General features: G+C 52.1%; 1 protein-coding gene and 1 long non-coding RNA gene across 2 annotated transcripts; one reads left to right on the top strand and one right to left on the bottom strand.

Moving 5' to 3' along the window:
* Positions 1-82: 82 nt before the first annotated feature.
* On the bottom strand, positions 83-18,164 carry PKIG (cAMP-dependent protein kinase inhibitor gamma). The gene is made up of 4 exons (XM_086852792.1): positions 17,497-18,164; positions 11,163-11,230; positions 2,254-2,429; positions 83-1,007 (listed from the first exon to the last, which is right to left on the bottom strand). Exons 3-4 carry the CDS (start codon positions 2,402-2,404, stop codon positions 928-930), a joined length of 231 nt encoding a protein of 76 aa, XP_086708918.1. The 5' UTR covers positions 2,405-2,429; positions 11,163-11,230; positions 17,497-18,164; the 3' UTR covers positions 83-927.
* On the top strand, positions 9,546-12,407 carry LOC111938240 (uncharacterized). The gene is made up of 3 exons (XR_002868903.2): positions 9,546-9,588; positions 10,236-11,256; positions 11,554-12,407. It is a non-coding gene; the product is annotated as an uncharacterized LOC111938240 (long non-coding RNA).
* Positions 18,165-19,862: the final 1,698 nt, after the last annotated feature.

The raw sequence follows: 19,862 nt of genomic DNA, 5'->3' as shown, positions 1-19,862 counted from the left end.
CGTGTCTTCCTATGAAATCACCCCACAGCCAAAGGCAAAACAAAGGAAGAAACATCCAGGCAGAAAAAAACACCTTCAGGACTTGAAGGCTATGTCATTTATTCCAACAGCTTCTGTAGTTTTATCAAACCATCTTTAACACAAAACATGTCTCCTTAAAGAGAAGGGGGTGAGATCCTACCAGAGATCATCTCAGCTAACAGCTTGCAAAGTTAAGCCTGAATGTCAACAGTCAAACCAGCAAAATGTTCCTCCCCTCCCCTTAAGAACATCTTGAAGTGTTAAAGCCCAGAGAAAGAGATGCCTGTGGCTGGTGCTGCTGGGTCTCCAGGTGAGGCTCATCCCCACAGAGCTGTGCTTTGGTCCTTTCCTGATGCTAAGCAGCAGCAGCAGCAGCACAGGTGAGTGGTGTTGACATGAGGGCAGCAGGACAGGTTGGGTCCTTTCCCTGCTGCCCACCCTGACGAGAGGCCATGTGGACAATCCAGAGGCCAGGTCTAATATGTAGATGAGGGTGAGGCTTAGAAAAAACAATAATCTAAATTTCTAATCTATGGAAACAGAATAAATAATAGTCTAAATCTACAAAGGAGGAAGGTACCTTGGACAGGAAAATGTGGTGTGTCTATTATTACTGAAACTGTTTTTCCCCTAAGAGAAAATTGCAGCTAAGGCATCTCGAGAATGGCTCATATCACTACAGCCACGGCAGTGTTGCTCTAAACCATTAGGGATGGGGGCAGAAGTCTTTTGGAGGTGCCAGTCCTTGCAAGAGTCTTGTGTCTCTCTACACAAGCACGGTTCCAGCAGAGGCATTTGACAGACGACTTACTGTTCCAGGTTGGCTTTTGTCCACAGATTCAACCAATTCTTGTTTAATGTTCACAGCAAGGCCCTCCTCCTGCCCATCCCACCCCCGTTTTGCTCTCAGGGGGACGGGCTGCTTTCTTGTCCCTTTGGTCTTGCTCCAGGGTCGTTGTCAGAAGAACTGGCATCTCTTTGGCTTTCTGCAGAAGGGAGGATTGGGAAGAAAACACAGTTACACCCTGGTGAGGACACAAGCCATCAGTGATTGCTACAGCTGATTTCATCCAGAAAGATGAAAGATGTTCACCTGAAGACCTATCACTCCCCTCTGTGGACCAGACACTTGGCCTCATCCATGGGAGTGTTCAAGGCCAGGCTGGATTAGACTGTGAGGTCTAGTGGAAGGTGTCCCTGCCCATGGCAGGTAGTTTTTAAGGTCCCTTCCAAACCAAACCATTTTTTATGATTCTATGATTACGAGTATTGGGTTCTGCCTTCACATTCCTGGAGTACAAACACTTCTCAAAACGCCTGGCAATGCTGGGAGGGAGCCTCAAGGTAGGGATGTGCATCCACCCAACTTTCAAGTGCTCCAGAACTGTCCTCCTGACAGCCTGGCAGCCGCCTGAGCAGCACTCTGGTAGAGCAGCTCCAGTTTGTACTTACTATGGATGGGTGGACAAACACATGCTGGTCTGGTCATGCTGAAAGAAGTACAGTTGGGGTAATGAATGTATTTTAAAGTGTTTTTATAGTTACAGGTTGTAGGCTAGAGGATTAAGAAAGCAATGGGGAAAAACTGAGTTTCCCTTCTGCAAAGATTGTGTTGTGTTGCTCATTAGTGAAATGAGAGTGGCAGGTTTGGACAGAGGATTCAGGCTCCTCGCAGCCAGCTGGCCAGCTGACACTGAGCAGGGTGACACTGCTGCCACATTTGGGCTGAAAGGGAGGATTTGGAGATGGCTGCTGATGTGAAAATTATTTCCGTTGTTATTTGAAATACTGCTGAACTGCTCAAAGGTTGATTTTTTTTTACAACCAACCAACAAAATAAAAACAAACCACAGCCTGCCCAATACATGATTTTTATAAAGCCTAAGGTATAACTGATGTGTAACTTGCTCTGGGAAGGGTCTTGGTCAGTGAAGCAGTATTGTTTAAGCACCAGTGAGCAAAGGGCCTGGGCTGGAGCGTGCTGTGCTCCTGTGCCAGGAACCAGGGATCATTCTGCTCTCTGCAAGCACCCCTTGACCTGGAGAGTCTCCCACTACCTGAGCATCCATGAGCATGAGGACACTGACTGAAGCAGTGAGGAATGGGATGTCCCTCCTGTGCATCAGTGTGATGCTCCTGGAGACAGCACTGGTCATTTGTGCTGCCCTTTTGTGCCTGCCCTCCCGGGCTGTGCCAGGAGCTGCTGGGCTGGGTGTGTGCAGGGCAGCTCACCTGCTCCCTCAACAGCGAGGTCACCCATGTCCTCGGTCAGCTTGCGCATGCTGATGGTGGTTGCCTCTCGCTGGATGTCATGGACAGCGTTCCTCCGGCCAGCCCGGTCGCAGGAAATGAAGTCGGTGTAGGTGCTGGACTCTACCTCCATTGCATCTCTATTCACTTGCAAAATGCTGCGGAGAAAACACAGCTGTGAGGCCCAGGATGCTCAGTGTGGCTCGAGTCATGGCTCCCTCCAGGTCAGGTTACTCTGTGGGGTAACATTACAGAAAACAGCCCCTGTGTCTGCTCCAGCTCCTCTGACAGCAGGTACTGGAATGTCAGGTATCACCTCCCTCATGTGGGGCAACGTGTGGGGAGACCTGGGTGACCCACAGTGCCAGGTGAGGGCAGGAAGGCAGGAAGGATCCATCCCAGATGGCTGACTTGTCCTGCCTTCCCACTGCAAAGGCAGACACGGCATTTGTCTCTCCTTTGAGTTACCAGCCTTCTCCTTTAGGTGCACAAGCTTGCTTGCTGCAGCTTTTCCCTACAGAAAAGGCACTACAGAAAGCCCTAGTTCCTCCTCAAAATGCCTCGGGAGCTTTGAACACAGGCCAAATTTGGTTCACTGCTTGGGGGATGGGGTGGTGATCCAACCTGAATTTGTAATGGGAAATGATGGATACCCATTGGAAAGTTGTGGGAGCAGGGAGTATTTTATAGGTACAGGGCTTGGAGCAGTACTGGCCTCCTCTGGCTGTTGGGTGTCACTGAAGAAGCGTTGGGCTGGACTGCTGTGAGATAAACGCTTTTACCATGTGAAAATCAGCCCTTCTGTGAGACATTTGGATCCCTTCACTCCAGACTTGTGCCAGTGCCAAGTGCACAGCACGAAGAAAGGCCCGCAGCGGCCACTTGTCACATGTGAGCTCTGCTGCGAGCCAGCTCTGAGTTCAGCTGATGAATCCTTAAGTTGCTGGGTTTTCATTTCGGCTGCTGGTTTCCCTTGCCAGCGCTTGCACAGCACACAGAGTGTGGTGTTGTGGGCATCCTGGCTCCTGGGCACAGAGCTGGCAAGCACACACTGCCCCTGCACGGGAAACCTGGAGCTCTCAGTTCCTGCCACTGCACACTCTGTTTGGCACTTTGTTTTTCTGTGTGGAATCAAGAGATTAATTGCTGCCTTATCTGTGATTCTGATCACTGTAAAATGTGCCTTTAGCCCTGTTGATTGCTGGCAGTGCTTGGAGCAGGTCCCGATTAGAAACGCTCGTGTGCAGTGAAAACAAATCCATGCACATTTAATGCACATTCACTCGCTTTTGTGCCTTGGAGTTAATGACCCACAGAGGAGTTTGCTCAGCTTCCTTTACAAATCCTGCTTGATATTGATTTCTTTTCCAGGGAAATCTGTTGGTAGATTCAGGCACCAGCCTGAACAGAAATCACAGTCCTCACTCTAATCCCCAGTGTTATGGCAGTGGAAAGGATATGTAGGTGAAGATGCAGTAACTGAGATAGGTTAGGTTCTCTCTGTTCCTGAGCTGAGTTGGGTGCAGTAACCAAAATCCCATGGAAACCCAGCATGTTTTGGTAGGGATGCCAGCTCAGGCAGTGCTGCCACCGGCTCACTGCTGGGATGTGGGGCTTGGCCCACCCAGATCTTGCAGGAGATTCTGTTTCCCCAAAGCCAACAACTCTTGTGAATGCCTGCCTCATCTCCAGACTTGGCACCCATCTAGCTCCTGTTAAATGAGCCCTGGGAAAAGCTGCATCCTTTGCTGCAGGAAGAAATGCCCCAGATGTTTTTCCTCATCTTCCCTCCTTCCATCCCTGGTATGCCCTTCCTGGGATAAGGCACCTACTCTGGATGCAGTGGCTGGATGAGCTCAGCGAGCCAAGTGCCTTTTCTCCAGGACAGGACAAGCATCGATCATTCCCAGACAAGTTCTCACAGCTCACTGGAGCCCAGACTCTGCTGACCTTCTACAGCTGCCAGAGGTGTCATATGGACTCGGGAGGCTTCCCTAGAAGTGAGCCCGACAAGCCCAGGTCCATCTCCACTCACTGAGGCCATTCCAGAGCTGATATGCTCTGGAGTCCTGCTGTCCTCGTACCAGGGGCAGGAGCACCAGGTTTCCCCAAACTGGGGAGCAGGAGCCAGCCTCTGGGACGCAGCATTTTTCTGGTGTCCCTTGATGTAGCAGTGGAAGTGCTGTGCCAAGTAATTTTTTCCTCTCACACGGGAACAGGATGGGATCCTCCTGATTAAAAAGAAGAATGCAGCAAGTGTGTAGGTCTGGGTCCCGACTTGGTGGCCGGGAGATGGCGCATGTGATTTATTTATTTCCGTGGCTGGGAGGGTTCCTGCCTTCGGCTTTCCATGCAAAGAGCTGGAGACAGGCAGATTTAACAGCGAAGCTTTCATATTTGAGCAATTCCTCCGGGATTTTCAAGGTGGGTGGCTCTCAAAAACCTTGCAGGCAGATCCCTCCCCGTTGACAGAGAGATTCCAGCCCCCACCTCCGGGAAGTTGTTGGGCTGAGAGGGTGGTGGGAGCAGTTGCCTCGATTGTGACAGGAAAATCTGATTTTTCAAACAGCATTCCATATTTCCAGGCACAGAACCCACAGATCTGTGGGTTTTCACTCGGTAACTGCTTTTAACATCTTCCAGGGACTGCAAAGGAACCACCTTCCCTCTTGCCTACATAGTTCAGTGTCACTGTGGACAGTCCCTTAGGGGTGGCAGGGGTGCAAAGGGAGGTGCATCACCTGCTGGCTCACCACCTTTGGTTTTTCATTCTCCCGTGGGCAGGGTGATGGGCCTGCTGTTGCAGGAATAATCCCACGGCACACACAGAGTGCACAAAGGTGTCCAGGGTGCTTCACAGAGGTGACTCAGCTGGTCCCCAGAGGGTCCTTTCCTGCCCTCCCTTTCCTCTCTGCTGCTGATGGTAACAGAGACAGTCCCTGTACCCTCAGCACAGGGATGGGGCTGGGAAGCTGGGATCTGCTGCCTGTTGCACATTCCTCAAAAAATTTGCTGCTTGCAGGGAGGCTGTCCCCTCTGCCATGGGGACATGGTGCTGCCTGTCCCAGGGCAGCTGCCCACAAGTGAAGAAGCCCCTCACAAGCTGCCACTGACACCAGGTATGTCCCCAGAGCTGCCTCAGCTCCTGTCCTTGGATCTGCCAAGCCTGCTGTTTGCTTTGGACTTATTTTTCTGTAGTGTCTTGTGAGTACTAAAGAATCTGAGCTGTAATAGTCTTGGCTTTGCTGGTGGGGACTTGGTTTCCTGAGTGGTTTTGCTGTTGGATTGTGACTGGGCTTGCTGGCATTTTCCAGGGAAATCACCCAGCAGCTGACAGAGCAGCTGGCTCCACTCTGGGGGCTGCAGCTAAACCAGCCCTACTCATTCTGGGGCTGAGTTTTGCCCACTTAGAAGGTGGGTGCTAAGAAATTAAAAGGTTTTATGTTTCCTCTCCCTTTTGGTAGAATAAGCTGAGGCATTTTTTGTGGCTCAGCTCCATGACCCATCCACTGACAAACCTGCATTTAATTCCAGTGTCCCCCTTGTCTGCTTCTCAGTACACACACCAGGGACTACAGCAAACAACACAGGAGTGGCAGAGAAGTGACCTGGGCACACCTGGCAGGTCACCCTCAGCACAGGGCTCTGCCCAGGCTCTGCCACCCCAGCCAGTGCCCAGGGCTGATCCCTGGGATCGGTGGATGCTACCATCACACCCAGCCCTGACACCAGTTTCAAGGAAACCCTCCACATGATACTGCATCTGTCCCTTGTCTAGGTTAAACTTTTTATGGCTAGGAAGGGCTATTTTTGGGTGCCGGTGCTGGCTATCAGCAGGCTGGGCTGAATTCACCCATTTCCCCCCCTGCCTGCTTTGTGCCTCCTGCTCTGCCCCTTAACCTCTCACCTTTCCCAGCGTTCTCCTCCTCCTCCCCTTGTTCTCTGCACAGATCCCTGAGGCAGGAGGTGGATCAGACCCCTGCTAGGACATTCTTGTCCCTTCAGGCAGTCAGCACAGCCCTGCCCTCTGTGTTGATGTCTGAGGCAGGGAGCCCTGTACCTCAGCCTTCCCTTTGCCTGCTGCAGAATTCCCAGCGTCAGGAGCCCTGGCAGAGTCCTGTCCCGAGGTACTGCAGCCCAACTTTGGCCTCATGCTGTCCACTGCCAGTTGGGACCAAGAGCTGCAGGTTTTGGTTGGAGATGGTTCCCTCATCCCACATCCCAGCCCAGGACACGCTCTCCCTCCGGCTTGGTGGGTTTAACCGGTGGATTTAGCACTCCCCAAACTTCTGGAGTTGTAAAGCCCCAAAGCTAAACAAAACCTTGCCACGTTTCTGGGGTGAAACCCCAAAGTTCTGCTGGGGAACGGGGATCTGACCGCTTTTTCTGCTCAAGCATCACATCCCACCACCAAGGCACAAAGCGGTGCAGTCGCCTCGGAGCTCTCCATATTGTGCAGTGCCCCTTGCCCTTTCATCCCAGGGTACAGGGACTATTATTAGACCTCTCCTGCTGGGGCTGGATCCATAACAACAGCAAAACATACTCAACAGCCCTGCTGGGCTTTTAAAATATTTACAGTGTAGGATGGTTTACTGAAGAGGGGGGCCTGGTAGAGCACAAAGATGGAAGCACCGGGATTTCTGTGCTCCCTGTGGGTTCGCTGTGAGGTTTCCTGCTGGGAGAGTCACATCCAGAGAGGGGAAAAAAATATCCCGCAGGGCTGAAGCCAGCACTTGAGGTCAGGGGGTTTCCACCAACTATCTGACAACGTCCAGCTGGAATTTCAGCAAATTTTCCACTGGGTCTTGTCTGGGAACATGCGTGAGGGGTTATGCATCAAAGAAGGGCTCTGTAATGGTGTTATTGGGGTATTTTGTGATTGTGCCATAAAGGCCTTGCTATGTCTCAGGGCCCCCATGCACTAGAGCTCAGATCCGTGGCCAGAAACTGAGCTGAAGGATGAAGATGCTCCTGTTGAGAGCTGTGTAAGGCTGGTGGCAGGGTCTGCACCAGGCACAGAGCTCCCCTGCTGTCCTGCTGGCTCTGTGTTCTCCACAAAGTGGGGGTGATGGGTCTTACTGGCCTGAACTGCTGTGCTCCAAACTGCTGAGCTCTGAGTGTCCTGGTTTGGTGAGAAAACAGGCAGGAGCAGGGCAGCAGCCTGAATTCCTGTCAGGGCACATGTGTGCATCTCATGAGCAGCTTCTGTCCAGGAGAGAATAGCACAGAAAAGCCTTCAGCCCTCACCAGGCTTCAGTGAGGAAGAGACATCAAGTTGTGTCTGGCACATCTGTATTTATGGAAGGTTTTTGCTGTGGGATTCCTTGTAATAACTCTGCACCCTCAGGCTCTTAACTAAACATGATAAATTTTGCCAGGAGAGACATCACAGCTACTCCAGCCACTGCAATGGTTCTGCAGGAACAGAGCTTCCAGCATTCTCTATGACTTGCTGGAAAATTTTAATTCCTTTAGGAGGAGAGCAGCTACAGCTGAGGTTCAGTGTCCACAAATAGATCCCTTCTTTTCATTTGGCCTGGTTTTACAGTATAAAGATCATTTAATGCCTGTAGAACTGATAACCAATTGCTAAGCCCCATGTTTAAGATTAGGCTTAGACTGACTCTTGTGTGACTTCACAAACTTTGTATTTAGCTCTGCCAAGCTCCCCAGACTCCTTCCCCTCCCTTCTGGCCTTCAGCACATCCCCACAGCCCCCCAGTGTCCCAAGGCACCTCCTGCTGTCCCACATCCTCACAGCCACTGCCCGGCTCCCCACTGACGTAAGAAATGCTGCAGCTGCATTTCAAAATCGCAGCTGACCCTCAGCATCAGGGTAGGGCGAGTCCTTGTGTGCTCTGCTCTGATCCCCAGGGGAGAAGGGGAGCTCGAGGGAGGCAGGAGGGCATTGCTCAGCCCCAGTGGCCTCCTGTTAGCATCAGGATGATGGTGGGAGAGAGCTGCCTGTCCATCCATCCATCCATCCATCCATCCATCCATCCATCCATCATCCATCCATCCATCATCCATCCATCCATCATCCATCCGCCCAGTGCCCAGGCCATGCAGTGCTGCCAGCCTCCATCCCCATGCCTGGAGCAGGCAGCACCCTTCTGTCAGTCCCCACAAGGCACAGGTGCTGAGAATCTGCTCCAAAAATCCTCCACCACAGGAAGAATCACTGTTTGATGGAGCCCCACTGCTCCTCCCTCCCCTCACTACCGAGCTTAAGCCTCTTCTTCAGCTTCTAGCTAAGTTGATTAATGGAAATAATTGGTCTCTTTGTGCATCTGGAGACAGTTGCCGTGACAGCAGTTGTATTTTTGTTTTGTTCCCAGGTCGAGCTTGTTTTTCCCATCTCTCAGCTCCAAGGTGCTAATGAACCAGGGCACTCTGGTTTGCCCCCAGCTCTGACAGACACACATCCCTGTGAGGGATGGCTGACAGCAGGGACAAGGCTCAGCCCCAGCAGGCCCTCAGGACATGGCAGGCTGACACCTTTCTCCCTGCCCATTTCTCACCCCCTCAAGGCAGGTTCTCACTGGATGGACACAGCTTTGGGGCAGAGGGAAGAGAGCCAAATCCCTGCTGTTCACCCAGAGCAGCCATGGGCACCCACAGGACCCCCTGTCCCCTGCAGGGACCCTTTCAAAGCCTTTAGGAGTCTCTATGAGTCTCTTCTCCATTACTTTTATTTTCTCACAACTTTTTACTTAGTTGTCTTTATGTGTCAACATATTTTTGCACAAACAACTGTGTGGAAGATCTGCTAGTGCCTGAAATTACAAAGCAGACAAAGCACAGAGCAGTGACCCTTCAGCTACAGAAGTCCCAGAGCTGCTGTGGCAGGCACATCCCATGGATGGTATGTGTGTTGTGATACGTGGTCACCCTATCACACCCGGGCCATGGGGTAAACCCCTGTGCAATGGGGATCCCCTTCTGGCCTGGGTTCCTGCCTTCCTCCAGATTGTTCTTGAAGAAAAGTCCAATTGGATTCCACCTCAAAGGCTGGAGAATCCCCCGTAGCCCCACAGCTCAGAAGAGCTGATCACACTGAGGCACTGACCTCTGAGTGAACATCACCTTCTAAAACCCCACTTGAATTCCTGGCCCAGGGATGCTCCACCCCAGCACAAGCTCCCCAGTACCTTGCAGGCTTCCCTGGGCAAGGACAAGTCAAACAAGCACTGAGGAGATACAGCTGGGGCTGTTTTCTAGCACAGCTGCCCTTGTCACACATAAGAGGAAGGCAAAGCCACAGCAGCCTTTGGTGGTTTCTGGGTTGAGGGAGACCTTTCTACAAGGACAGAGGTAAGGAAGGATGAGGCCTCATTTTTATGCCTAAAATGAAATAGAGCTATTTAGTCCAGCTCTTCTTCGTCATCTGAGGAGCTGAGCTCTCCATGAAGCATGACTGGGGAGGGGAGCTGAGCTTGGAAGAGCAGTTGTGAGGGCTGTAACTGGGCAGGTTTGGCTGCTGCTGCTGCAGGAGGCTTTGCTTGGGGAAGCTCTGCTTAGCACAGGGTGCCTGAAGCTGAGAGCCACCTGCCTTGGCTCTGCCTCAGTGAGACTTGCAGAATCCCACAGGAATTTGCATCCAGCATCCAAAGAGTCCTCCTGACTCAGAGCAGTGTAAGGGGCTGAGAGAAAGGCTGGGGTGCAAGAGCTCTGGCAGCTCCCAGTGATGCCTAAAAATAACCAGGGCACCTCATAAGAGTGTCTGTACAGAATGAAGCTGATTAGCAAACCCAGGCTTAGCTCTGCTCCCTGGAGCTGGCTGCCCTGTGTGTCTGCTCCACTGCACAGACAGCCACTGCTGGGACCCCACCCTGGCTGCTGCTGCCCAAAGGAATCAGGATCCCCTTTGGATGGCCCCTGTCTGGGCAGGGAAAGCACTGCACACCTCCTTTGCTGAAGGTTTCTGTGACAGATGCAACATTTCCTTATATCTGTGTCAGGTGACAGCAGCTCCTGATCCTTCCTGCAGGAAGGGTAAATCTTTCTGCCTAAGTCCCCAGGGATGTGACATCTAAACCTGAGCTGAAGTGGTGCTTGAGACGTGCCTGCAGCACTGGGAATGCTCAGTGATTGTTGCCAGCTGCAGTCTCAGGAAAGGGAAAGCTCCTAATAAAATCAATTGCCAAGTATTTCATGGTTTGCTGAAGCACAGCCTGGGCATAGAAGGACATGGGGTGTCTCCAGCACATGTAGGGAAAATGCTGGATGCAAGAGATGAGGTGCTCTGAGAGAACTGTGAGAGGAGGGATGTCTGTGTGCACCAAAGAGTCCTGAGATCCTGCACTGCACAGCTCACACAAAACAACTCTGGAAGCTCTGTGCAAGGGACAGCACAGGAACAAGGGAAAGCAGTGACCTGATCTGAGGACAGAGGGGCTGCTCTGAGTGCAGGAGCCACAGGTGAACCCCCAGAGAGGATTTGCCATTTCTGCAGGAGCCATGAAGGGTTGAGCTTTGGAGGTTCCCTGGATCTTGCTGGGCTGACTCTACATGCAGAACAGAACTCTTACATTGTTCTGTAGAGGCAAACAGCATTCCTGCATGTGGGCAGCCTTCAGCAGGATTTGCACAGCACGTGGCCAGGGAGAGGCCACGGGGTACAGCTGGCACTGGGGCTGCTTGGAGCCACAGCTGCAATGTGGCTTGCTACAAGGACATGGCTGTGGGTATGGATAATACAGCAGGAAAGTCATTATGGTGGAATTGTTGGTATTATTTCTCCTCTCAGCAGCCTTCTAGCATCTAGTAATTCATAGAATACAGAGGGAGGTCAAGTGACTTGATGCTACAGGAAGGAAAAAACCCATTTCTGTTTGCAATATTTCCCTGTGAATAAAAGCTTTATCAGCCATAGTGTGAGTCCCTACCTGATTTAGAGCACTTTCCTTCTGGACATGACTTCAAACACGCTTCATGCACAGCAGGACAACAGCTTCTGGGAAAGAAGAAGGAAAAAAAAAAGTAAGAAAACATTATCTGTGCTTGTTTTGGGAAGCATAAAGCTCAGCTGCTCTTCCCACTCTCTGTGACCAGGGTAGCAGAGGGGTGGCAGGGGCTGCCCAGCAGACTCACATGGAGCCTGGATTGGTGGAGACACCAGCCCAGGGGCTGTGGGATGTTGTGTTCATATGGCACCTCCTCAGGAGGGTTTGTGCATGGATAATAGACTTATCTGTTGTGTTAGAGCACATGGAAAGTCTAGCTGGGCTGCACAGAGAAGTCCTCTTTGGTTTTTCTTCTTTCTTTGCCCTCCCACAGGTGCTGGGAGAACTGAGGCAACTCAGGGCACTGCAGGGACCAGCAGCTGCCTCCAGACTATAAATGAATATTGGTGTTTGCAGCTCTGGTGCCCTTTAAAGAAGTGAAACTCCCATATCAGCTTCTCTGAGGTGGAAGGGGAAGTTTAATCTGGTTCTGGCTGCTTTGCTGGGTCTGTGTCCAGCTCCTTGGGTCTCTGCTGTTTGTGCACAGCTGAGCCTCCTCCTGCTGTCCCCAAGCCCTGCCCAAAGACATTTCCTCTGTGGCCTCAACATCTGTGGGTGCTTTGCAATCCCCTGACCTGAAGAGCCCAGCCAACAGGACACTTGCTTATTTTAGCAGCTGTTTCAGCTTTCTGACTATTTTGGAACATTGTGGACTGTGTTTTTCCCTTTGTCCCAGGGACAAATGTTAGCAGAACAGAAATCAAGAGATGAGCCACTTAACCATATAAGCAGTAGCTCATCCAGAAATTCATCTGTCTGGTCCATCTGGGCTGAGTACCACTGCTACTAGAACTATTTCCCATCATTTTCCAAACTGGGACACATCTACAGCCTTCCTCTTTATTTTTTTGACCCACTTTCAAAACTTTGTAGTTGGAGCTGACTACTTGCTGGCTCTGGCCCTGCTTCAAGGACAGGGCACTTGCTGCTTTTATGTGTCAGTTTGCCCATCTGTTAAATGGAGCTATTAATACTCCCTCCCCCTGTTAGATGCTTCAAATATTTTAAAGCACTTTCAGCTCTGCAGATGACAGGCTTGCAGAAGTGGAAAATGCTAATTATGATCATGACAGGAGCTAAACAAAGACACAGGGATTTAACAATAAACTTTTGTTAGTCTTAACCCCATTTATAGCGAAGTGCTTACTGGAAACACTGAACCGGAAAAGAAACAGTATTCCCACAACTCTGGGAATATCCATTGCCCTTTTGGGCACCACACAAGCAAACAAAAGCAGGAAGGAAGAAACACAGCTTTGGAAATCCACAAGTCTTTATTTTCCTCCTTTGCCTTCCTGCCTTGGCTTGTGTGTTACACTGCCCAAACAGTTAAACCTCCAGCACTTGAGCAGTGTTGCAAAATATCTCAAAACACGTGGGCCTCTGCCAAGAGAGGCTTAAAGTAAACTGGAGCAATGATGCTCTGAAGCAGAAGTTATCACTGAGCAGCCCTCAGTGATGGGACATGGTGGGAAACCCCAACTTTCTCTCAAAAAACAGCTGATTTTGGAGACAAAATCTCCTTAGCAGCTGGTATTGGCTTTCCAACCCTGCAGGCTGGAAACAACCCTACCTAGATGTTTCTCCCCACAGCCCTTGCTTGGGCATCTGGAGTCTGCAGGTTTGAAGCTGACCCTCTTGCTCCATCCACAAAGGCTCATTCTCTCCTGGCTCACCTGCTCCTGCTGCTCCCACGGTGATGGGCAGAGCTCCAGAGGGCCCCCAGCACAAAGGCCAGGCTGTTTGGAACTTTAGAACTTTAATGGTGGCACATGGAATGGTGGCACCAAGGAAGGGCTACAGTGACCTGTTAAAGATGTTAAATGTCCTGGAACACATCAGGGTACCATGGATTATTCTGGGACCCTAGTAGAAATGCTCATTGGTTAGATGAGCATCCACACCCCATCAGGAATGAATTACAAGGGCATTAGCATAGAATTATAGAATTATTTAGACTGAAAAAGATCTTTAAGGTTGTCAAAGCCACCACTAAGCCATGTCCCCAAGTGCCACATCCACACATATTATTTTTTTAATATCTCCAGGGACAGTGACTCCATTGCTTCCCTGGGCAGCCTATTTCAGTGTTTGACAAGCCTTTTGGTGAAGAAATTTTTCCTAATATTCAACCTAAAACCTTCCCTGATGCAACTTAAGACCATTTTCTCTTGTCCCATTCAGTGTGCATGACTGCACGTGTTTGAGGTTCAGATTCCCTCCATGCTGATCAGCTGTTACCCAAAAAGGAGCAAACACATGAAACAACCTTAGTTCACTCAGCATTGCTTCAAAATGAATGTATGCTCCAAAAAAGAACACCCCAGAATGTTTTTTTGGCAGAATTCAAGGCCATTCTACACAACAGCTGTTGTGGTGCTGCTTTGATCCAGAGAGGAAATCCTCCCTGGTTTCAAGCAAGATGATGGCAGCAGAGGGAAGGTTGTTCTTGTGTCTCTTGGCTGCTGGGTAAACAACAGGCTGCATGTGTGGCTGATCAGGGCAGCAGCCTGGTCCTCCCAGGGCAGCCAGACTGCCTCATTTAGTGCCCTGTCTCCAGCAGCAGCTGGCATCCCCGGCTTCAGAGGTACAAGAAAACCTCTAATTGTAATGGAATGCTTTTCATAAGTCACTAATGACTCTGAACTAGGAGGTGTTACAATCCTTACAATGCAATATCCTCTTAATCATACTCAGGATTGTTTTGTTACCAAGATAACTACCTGATATCCATTAAAATGCCTTCAGAGCTCTTTACTCCACCGCTATCTCATGGCAATGAGCACCACAGATTAATTACACTTTGTGGAAACAGTAACTCCAGTAAAGTTGGTGACGCTCTGGTGGGGATATGTTTGGCTTATTACATCACTGCAAATATCAACAGAAATGGCATTTCAGCAGGCGGGGAGTTCCCCAGGCAGGCCCTGTGAGCAGCAATGGGCCTGCATAGAGGAGCTGTGCAAAGAGCACTCAGCCTCTCTGGGCTCTCCTGGGAAGGGAAGTGCTGGGGAACTCTCTGTGGAAACCAGAAATGAGTGGTGTAAAGTACATATTCCCTGAGGCTGGAGAGTGAGAGTTTTGAAGTGGGGCCCAGGGCAGTTCATAGTCCAACTGCTGCTCTTCCTGCTTGTGCTGCAGGTTCCAGGCAAGGTCTGGAGCAATCCCAGCCTCCTTAATTGCCACCACGAGGAGCTTGGGATGGAGCATGGAACACCTGAACCTTCCCTTCTCCCTGGCTGCTGCTGGCAAGCCTGGGGAGCAGCTTCCCTCACGACTTGTCTTTTTCCAGTCATGAGCAAAAGACAACCAGAAGCAGTTCACTTTTTCCCCTCTCATCCTCTCTAAAATGGGTGTTGTGATGGAAAATTTTCCAGATCAGTCCATATAAACAGCTTTGGTGACATTAAAGAAACCCCTAAGGGTCTGAAGAAACAACTGGAATGTCAAAATAGGAGCAATAAAAACAGGGTGACACAGGCAAACAAAAGTCAGGCTGAAGCTTCTGCTCTTCCTTATGGCTTTGTAGATTCGTTCCCCATTCTGCCAGAGAACTGTGTGAGCCCAGAGAAATCACCTGCTTTGTGTGAGCCCCATGTAAAATAGGAATGATGCTGGTGCTTGGGTGCCCAGACAGGCTGGAGGCATTAATGCACAGTAGTGTGCTGCCGGAACTGGCTCTGAAATGTGGGAGATCAGGAAATGTTAGCAGATTGGAAAACATCTTCTATAGTTATTCTGGGTGGCAAGGTTGTGTGCCTGTGGGTATTCTTCTGAGTGGGATCAAAAGTACATTGATTTTTCTTTGGAATGAGAGGATAAAGCAAAACTTCCCATGCTGGCTCATCATGAGCCTGTACACCCCTCAGAATCAGGCACTGGGTACAGAAGTGCCGGGTGGTTGGAAGATGCACAGCTGTGAACATTCCTGGGTTTCATCTCTTCGTGACCAAGCTGCCACTGTTCTGTAGCTAATGGTCTCCAGTTCTCTGAGGCATCTGAGTCTACACTCTGGGGAAAGTGTTCCCCAAAACGATGGCATGGGGTGCTCCCATCCCCGTGGAACTCTGTCTGAAGGACTCAGTGCTGCGTTCTGTGCCCAAGGTACATTAAGCTCTATTGGTATATCCACGTTTATAAATGGCCATTTAACCTACATCTGCATTATAAAGAAATACAGCCATTGAGGACCTCTTCATGGATCCTTCTTTCTTGAACACCATCCCCAGCTGGAGCTGAAAGGTGGCAATTTCTTGGCTGAGTGGCCACGCATTGGCAGGGTGGCTCTTTCCAGCCACGAGTCTCTGAAGCCAAGCGCTGCCGCACAGGAACCAAGCCAGGCACACCGAGCAAACAGCCCAGAGCTCGAGGGGCTGTCACCACCGGAGACCCCCAGCCACCCCCTCACAAATCCCCCTCCACCCTGCAGGGCAGCAGCATCCCCGCTCAGCCCAGCCTGTCCTGCTCCTCAGCACAGCCACGCAGGGCATTGCCTCTGGCTTCACAGCTAAACTTGGCTCCTGATCTGCATTTACCCCTTGCAAGCAAAGGGAAATTTCCCAAACACGCCTCCGGGGCCGAGGCATTACATGCATGTGAGAGCTCCCCACCACTGCTCGCTACAGCTGCTATGGGGAATCCAGAGAGAGGAAAGACACACAGCTTCGAGGTGGAGGAATCTGCAAAGCCTCCTGAGAATACCACCGCACAGCAGTTCTTTTTTTATCCCGAGTCTCTGCCTTTTCAAACATTTGCTTGGAAAGCCGGATGCCAGCAGGTCTCTGAGGTGGCCGAGGGGAGCCCCACGGCTCTGCCATCCCCAGGGATGGATCCCCCCCGTCCCATTCCCGTGCTGGAAGGGATTCCCTCCGGCACACTGCTCAGAATATACCGACACATGTTGGAAATGAGGCCAGAAATCCCCGCGGGGGTCACTGATCCACGGTCCTCTGTGGTTTCCATCCTCTGTCTGCTCTCCCTGCTCCCCGTTGGCGGCTGAACCGCGTTATTTCCCAGCCGGCACCTCCCTGCCATCATCAGCCTGCCAGCGGCTTCTCTCTCCCAACAGCAGAAAAACCGGGAATCTGCTCTGCTTTTTTAGCCCACGGTTTGCCGGCAGGCAGCCCCTCGCTGCTGGCAGTGGGGTGGGTAAAAGTTCACCCATCTCCGAACAAACCCCAGCCTCGTGGCGCGGCCGTGGGCAGGCGGAGAACTCCTGGCTGCACTCCCGGACAGGTGTCCTTGTCACCCGGTCACCCCCTGCCCCAGCCCCCGGCCCCACCGCAGCGAGCACAGCCCCACTCACAGCCCCACTCACAGCTCCACTCACAGCCCCACTCAGCTCCACTCACAGCCCCACTCACAGCCCCACTCACAGCCCCACTCACAGCCCCACTCACAGCCCCACTCACAGCTCCACTCACAGCCCCACTCACAGCCCCACTCACAGCCCCATTTACAGCCCCACTCACAGCCCCATTTACAGCCCCACTCACAGCCCCATTTACAGCCCCACTCACAGCCCCACTCACAGCTCCACTCACAGCCCCACTCACAGCCCCACTCACAGCTCCATTTACAGCCCCATTTACAGCCCCACTCACAGCCCCACTCACAGCTCCACTCACAGCCCCACTCAGCTCCACTCACAGCCCCACTCACAGCCCCACTCACAGCCCCACTCACAGCCCCACTCACAGCCCCACTCACAGCTCCACTCACAGCCCCACTCACAGCCCCACTCACAGCCCCATTTACAGCCCCACTCACAGCCCCATTTACAGCCCCACTCACAGCCCCATTTACAGCCCCACTCACAGCCCCACTCACAGCTCCACTCACAGCCCCACTCACAGCCCCACTCACAGCCCCACTCACAGCCCCACTCACAGCCCCACTTACAGCCCCACTTACAGCTCCACTTACAGCTCCACTTACAGCTCCACTTACAGCTCCACTTACAGCCCCACTCATAGCCCCACTCACAGCCCCACTCACAGCCTCACAGCCCCACTCACAGCCCCACTCACAGCCCCACTTACAGCCCCACTCACAGCTCCACTTACAGCCCCACTCACAGCTCCACTTACAGCCTCATTTACAGCCCCGCTCCCAGCCCCGCTCCCAGCCCCACTCACAGCTCCACTCACAGTTCCATTTACAGCCTTACATCTCCACTCCCAGCCCCGCTCCCAGCCCCGCTCCCAGCCCCACTCACAGCCGCTCCTGGGCTCCCGGGGGCCGCGGTGCCGCCGCCGGGGAAGGGCTCTGGGCTGGCTCGGATCTCACCCTCCCGCAGCCTCTGCCCGCTGTGGCGAGCGGCCAAAGCCGGCCGGGAGCCTCGCAGCCACTTTCAGACTTGCAGTTTCCTTCTGCTGGGAGCTGCTAAATGAAGTTGCACTTGTGGGGCCAAGGGGCGTGTTCTCCTCCCGTCGAGTCAGTCCCTGCCTGCTGTAATCCAATGCTCTGCCCGATGATGTCAAGCAGCTCCCGCTCGGCTCCTACCTTACAGTCGGCAGGAGGGATCCGTTTCCTTTTCACAGGGATCTTTGTTTAGCTTCGGCTTGTAACCCCATCCCCCGGCAGCTGCGTGTGCCCGAGCATCCTCCCTTCCATGCTCAGCGCTGAGGATTCTGCTCCCTCCTGCCTGCTCCCCCAGGTTTCTCCGGCACATCCCACGTCCCACCTGCATCCCACCCTTCATCCTCTCCACCAGGGCCTGGCCAGAGACACCATCACACCCCGTGCAGCCTGAACTGTCCTACCAGGTGTAGCACTGTAGAAGTGCCTCCCAAGAAAACCCCAGTTTTGTGTTGTTTTGGAGTGCTTCTTGCTCCACTGCCTCGCATGGAGTAAAACCCGGCAGTACTTCAGCTCATCTGCCCCTGCCCAGCTGTATTTGGGGGTGAAGTGCAGAGCTAGCTGGTGACAGCACCCGGATTTAGGGGGGAAGGTGCAAAGGCAACACCCATTTAAAACACACGCCTTTGTAGCCACCCTGCTGTGTGAAGCACACCCTGGGAGCTCTCAGTGAGCCCGAGGTCACTACAGAAGAAGAGGAAATTCTGGATGTTCTTGGTACCACACGGACTGGGGAATGTCCCTCTGGCTGGCATCGCCTCCTGGTGTCCCATCAGCCTTGCAGACCCCACTGGCTGGCTGAAACCAAACAATCAAGGTGTTTGCAGTTGTCCTCTGTGCCCGAGCTCCAGCCCAGCCCCAGCAGTGTGGAGGGAAGGTGTGTGAGCACACAGGAATGTACCTGCTGCTGCCTGCTGCTGCCTGAGCGCTGGGGCTCAGTGCTGGGAATGGCTTTGCTGACAGACTGAAAGATTTGCTCCATCCCTGCTGTCAGAACACTCAAGTCCTCCCACCCCAACTGGGGAGCACAAAGGGTGTTTGCCAAGGAATGGATCCAGTCCCCACTCGAGCTAGGTGAGTTTTTGTTTCAGGTTGCATGCAAAGGGAGTGGTGTGGGCCAGGAGCACTTTCCCAGCCCTCACTGAGCACCAGACAGGCACAGAAGCAGCATCTCTGCATTCCTGCAGCTCTCCCATGACAGATGGGACCCAGAGTCACTCAGTGCCAGGTGAAGAGCACCAGCCTCTCCTCACACCCTGGCACCACCCTGCACACTTGGACCTTTTCCACCTCTGCTGCCATCACCACCTCCAGCCAGAATCTGTGAGTGCCCAAAAACGTTGTGGTTGCTGCCACAGAATCAGAGGAAGAGATAAAAACACCAAGAGCAGCAAGCAGCACAGGAAACCCTGATGACAATACTGAGGCACAGATGAAGGGGAGTGGACCTCAATAGAGCAAAACACACCCATGATCAGGGCATCCCTAAACCAACCTTTTGCAGCCTCCTGACTCAACTCAGTTTTAGTCCAAAAGCAGCCCCAGGAAGCCCACTTGATTTCCTGAGAGGCATTACCTGGCAGAACCCATCTTTCTCCAGCTGTTTGGAGTCACACATTGCTGTGTGTTGCAGTAAGGGATTCACCACAATGCCCTGCCTGTCATCATGAGATGCCAGGGAGGGAGGAGGTCTCTGCTGTGCCGAGGGCCAGCACAGCCTCAGGAGACTGCTGTGCTGGTCTGGCCAAGGCTGCAGCTTTCCCTTTACTCCAGCTTACATTTGAAAAGGATCCAGAAGGTTATAGCTTCACTCTAACACTTGCACTGCAGGCTGTGGAGGCCAAGTCTGGTAAGGATGCAAGTGCTACACCAGTTACCCAGGCATTTCCTTGGCAGAATGTGGTCAGTACATTACAGAACAGACAACAAAGAACAATGGCAACAGCCAAGTCCTTTGGAAAGCCAGGAGCTCAGGGTATGAGCTCCTAAATATAATCCTCTAAATTAAGACAAGTCTTGTCTTGCTCAAAGCTCCCAATCCTGTGTGTGGCCCTGGAAACAAGAACCCCAAAGCATCTACCACAAGGTCCATCCTTTTCTGCACATACTTCTTACAGTGGCTTTCTCATCTAACACCATTCCTACAGGGACTAGTCAAACAGTTTCCATCAAAACTCTTTTTAAGTAAAAAAATGCAGTTTCAGTTTTTCTACAGGCTGCATT

The sequence above is a fragment of the Cyanistes caeruleus genome, chromosome 16 (assembly GCF_971803275.1).
Source record: "Cyanistes caeruleus chromosome 16, bCyaCae1.hap1.1, whole genome shotgun sequence".
NCBI classification, from domain to species: domain Eukaryota; kingdom Metazoa; phylum Chordata; class Aves; order Passeriformes; family Paridae; genus Cyanistes; species Cyanistes caeruleus.
The sequence above is the reverse complement of the archived record's forward strand: the minus strand, read 5'-3'. Positions and strand labels throughout refer to the sequence as shown.